Source organism: Emydura macquarii, unplaced genomic scaffold, assembly GCF_026122565.2.
Source record: "Emydura macquarii macquarii isolate MOO-44397 ecotype Brisbane River unplaced genomic scaffold, CSIRO-AGI_Emac_v2 contig_791, whole genome shotgun sequence".
NCBI lineage: Eukaryota > Metazoa > Chordata > Testudines > Chelidae > Emydura > Emydura macquarii.
In genome coordinates this window covers 121901-124913 of record NW_027130928.1, presented here as the reverse complement: position 1 = coordinate 124913, position 3013 = coordinate 121901, and the positions used below count along the sequence as shown (strand labels likewise).

Below are 3013 nucleotides of genomic sequence, written 5' to 3'. Positions count from 1 at the left end.
AACCACTATACTTGTTATGTCTCAGCGAAAGCTAGATGTCTCGAAGAACGTGTCTCACCTAAAGAAACAAGGGAAGTAACAGAGCACAAAGTCCCAGCCTGGCATGATAATGTGTATTTCTATGGGGCAAAGTTGGCTCATTTGCAAAAGAGGAATTGCATTGTAGATCCAATCTATGGTTCCTGTAGTCAAATGTCCTCTCTCTGACAGTTACTGTCCAGGAGCTGCCGAAGAAGGTTTTAGGGGGATATCCTGACCATATTGGCTTGTGCCCTGAAACACGGAGGCATACAGGCTTTCCAAGATATTTATTTATCTGTATCTGTCGTAAAGGAAGATTCTTACTATGCCTGTAAATGTCCCAAAAACCTTTCCGATTCTTCCTTAGCTCCTGACCTCAACTTCATCTTGTGGCAATGAGTTTCACTGTCTAATAATGCACTGAGTGAAGAAAGCATTCATTTTTTAATCAGTTTTGGCTTTGCCATGTTTCGATATAATTGAATGTCCTCCTAACCTTGTTTTACAAGACAGGGAGAACACATTCTTCATATACCATGTACCAGTCAGTATTTAATAAGCTCTTCTCAGATCCCCTCTTATTTCTTTTCTCTCTAAGGTAACAATCCCAGTTTTTTCATCCTCTTTCCCTAGGAGAGGTTCCCAAGGGCCTTGATTTTTCTCATTCCTCTTCTTTGAACCCCTCTAGTTCTGCAATATCCTGTTTGAAAAGGGTGCTCGGTACTGTACAGAGAAGTCCAGAGAAGGGTGTAGCATTGACTGATGGATCTCATGACATTGTATTTTTGGTACTATTTCCCATCCCACTCCTCTTGTATCCCAAAGTTTTGCTTAGTTTTTTTCCATGCTTACAGTTTGAGCAGGGTTTCACAGAGCTGTAAACCATTACACCAGGTCCCTCCCTGAGTTCATACAGTTAATTGGAACATTGTAATGTGTTTAACAACTTCAAGTTTTTTCCTATAGTAGGCAGATACGTTGCACTTATTGACATAGAACATCATCTCCCATCATGCTTCTAGTTCATTGGGCTTGGTTAGCTCCCTCTAAGAACATCTCTGGACTGGTCTATGGCCGAAATAATTTGGTGCCATTTGGAAATCATAGAATCCTAGTATATTAGGTTTGGAAGAGACCTCAGAAGGTCATCTTGTCCAAGCCCCTGCTCAAAGCAGGACCAACCCCAACTAAATCATCCCAGCCAGGGCTTTGTCAAGCAGCACGTTACAAACCACAAGGGATGGAAATTCCATCACCTCCCTAGATAACCCTTTCCAGTGTGTCACCACCCTCCTAGTGAAAGACATTTTCCTACTATCCAACCTGGACCCCCCCACTGAAACTTGATACCATTCCTCTTAGTTCTTTTATCTGCTGCCACTGAAAACAGCCTATCTTCATCCTCCCTGGAACCTCCTTTTAGGTAGTTGAAGGTTGCTATCAAATCCACCCTCATTGTTTGCTTTGCAGACTAAACAAACCTAGTTCCCTCAGCCTCTCCTCATACGTCATGTGCCCCAGACGCCTAATAATTGTGTTGCCTCCCTATGGACTCTCTTCAATTTCCCCTCATCCTTCCTTTAGTGGGGGGCTCAAAACTGGAGAGAAAACTCTAAATTTTGCCTCTGCAGTGCTGATTAGAGGGGAATAATGTTGCCACCTCACTTCTCACCCCGCTTTCTAGATTGTTGGAATTAGAAAATATTTACTGTGTTATTTGTAATCAGGTGCGTAACCTCCTTGCTGGGCGTCTCTCCCTTCACAGGCACCCTGAGCATTTCAGATTGTCATTGCCGACTCGACCACTTCATGGAGGATTTCAACCTTACCTCCTCTGTCCCACCAATGTTCATCCTAAATGGCATCCCAGGGCTGGAAGCTGCCCACATCTGGATTTCCATCCCTTTCTCTATGTTCTACATCATCAGCCTCTTGGGAAATTTCATGGTTCTGTTTGTTGTCACCAAAGAGGAGATCCTGCACAAGCCCATGTACCTGCTACTCTGCATGCTGGCGCTCACAGATCTCGGTACGTCTACCTGCATCATGCCGAAGGCACTGTGCATATTTTGGTTTGGTTTCAAAGGCATCACTGTGAATGGCTGCCTCACCCAGATTTTCTTCCTTTATGTGTTTGCTGTTACGCACTCAGCCATTCTTGTGACAATGGCCTTCGATCGCTACATCGCTATATGTGACCCTCTGAGATACGCCACCATCCTCACCAACGCACGAATCGCTAAGCTAGGGCTAGTGGGTTTGATACGAGCTGTTCTCTTGGTTCTGCCATTAACCCTGCTTCTGCGGAGGCTGCCATTCTGCACCAACCGCACTATCCCCCACACATACTGCGAGCACATGGCTGTGGTGAAGTTATTGTGTGGGGACACCACAGTCAATCGGACGTACGGCCTGGTGATATCATTAGTGATCAATGGGTTAGATCTGACACTCATTAGCCTATCTTACGGGATGATCATCAGGTCTGTCCTCAGGATCTCCTGTATGAAAGCCTACCAGAAAGCCCTCAACACGTGCACAGCCCATATCTGTGTGATACTGATATCTTATACTCCCAGCCTTTTCTCCACCCTGACACACAGATTTGGTCAGGGCATTGCTGCCCACGTTCACATCCTCTTGGCAAACCTCTATTTCCTTCTTCCCCCAATGTTCAACCCTATTATTTATGCGGTCAAAACCAAAGAGCTTCGTGACAAAGTGGGAAAATACACCTGCAGAATGTGATCTCTGAGGCCACTGACTTTAAAGATGTATGTCCCAATTATGTTGAACTCAGCCTTGAGAAATTTCCCAGTTTCAGAAGTTCTCACACCTAATGTCTCATCACTCCATCAACAAGCACTGCCCTCTCCACTGCTAAGTTCCATCTCTCTAACCATCATCTGATCTCTTTCAGAATAACCTGTCGTTCCCCAGCCCCACATTCCCTGTTACTCATCCTTTCTGTGACATACAGACGCCAGCGCTG

General features: G+C 45.0%; 1 protein-coding gene across 1 annotated transcript; it reads left to right on the top strand.

Moving 5' to 3' along the window:
• Positions 1–1830: 1830 nt before the first annotated feature.
• On the top strand, positions 1831–2769 carry LOC137149621 (olfactory receptor 52P1-like). The gene has a single exon (XM_067543149.1). It carries the CDS (start codon positions 1831–1833, stop codon positions 2767–2769), a length of 939 nt encoding a protein of 312 aa, XP_067399250.1.
• The last annotated feature ends 244 nt before the right edge of the window (positions 2770–3013 follow it).

Coding starts and splice junctions, on each gene's coding strand:
- LOC137149621 (XM_067543149.1), top strand. CDS start 1,831: ATGGAGGATTTCAACCTTACCTCCTCTGTCCCACCAATGTTCATCCTA.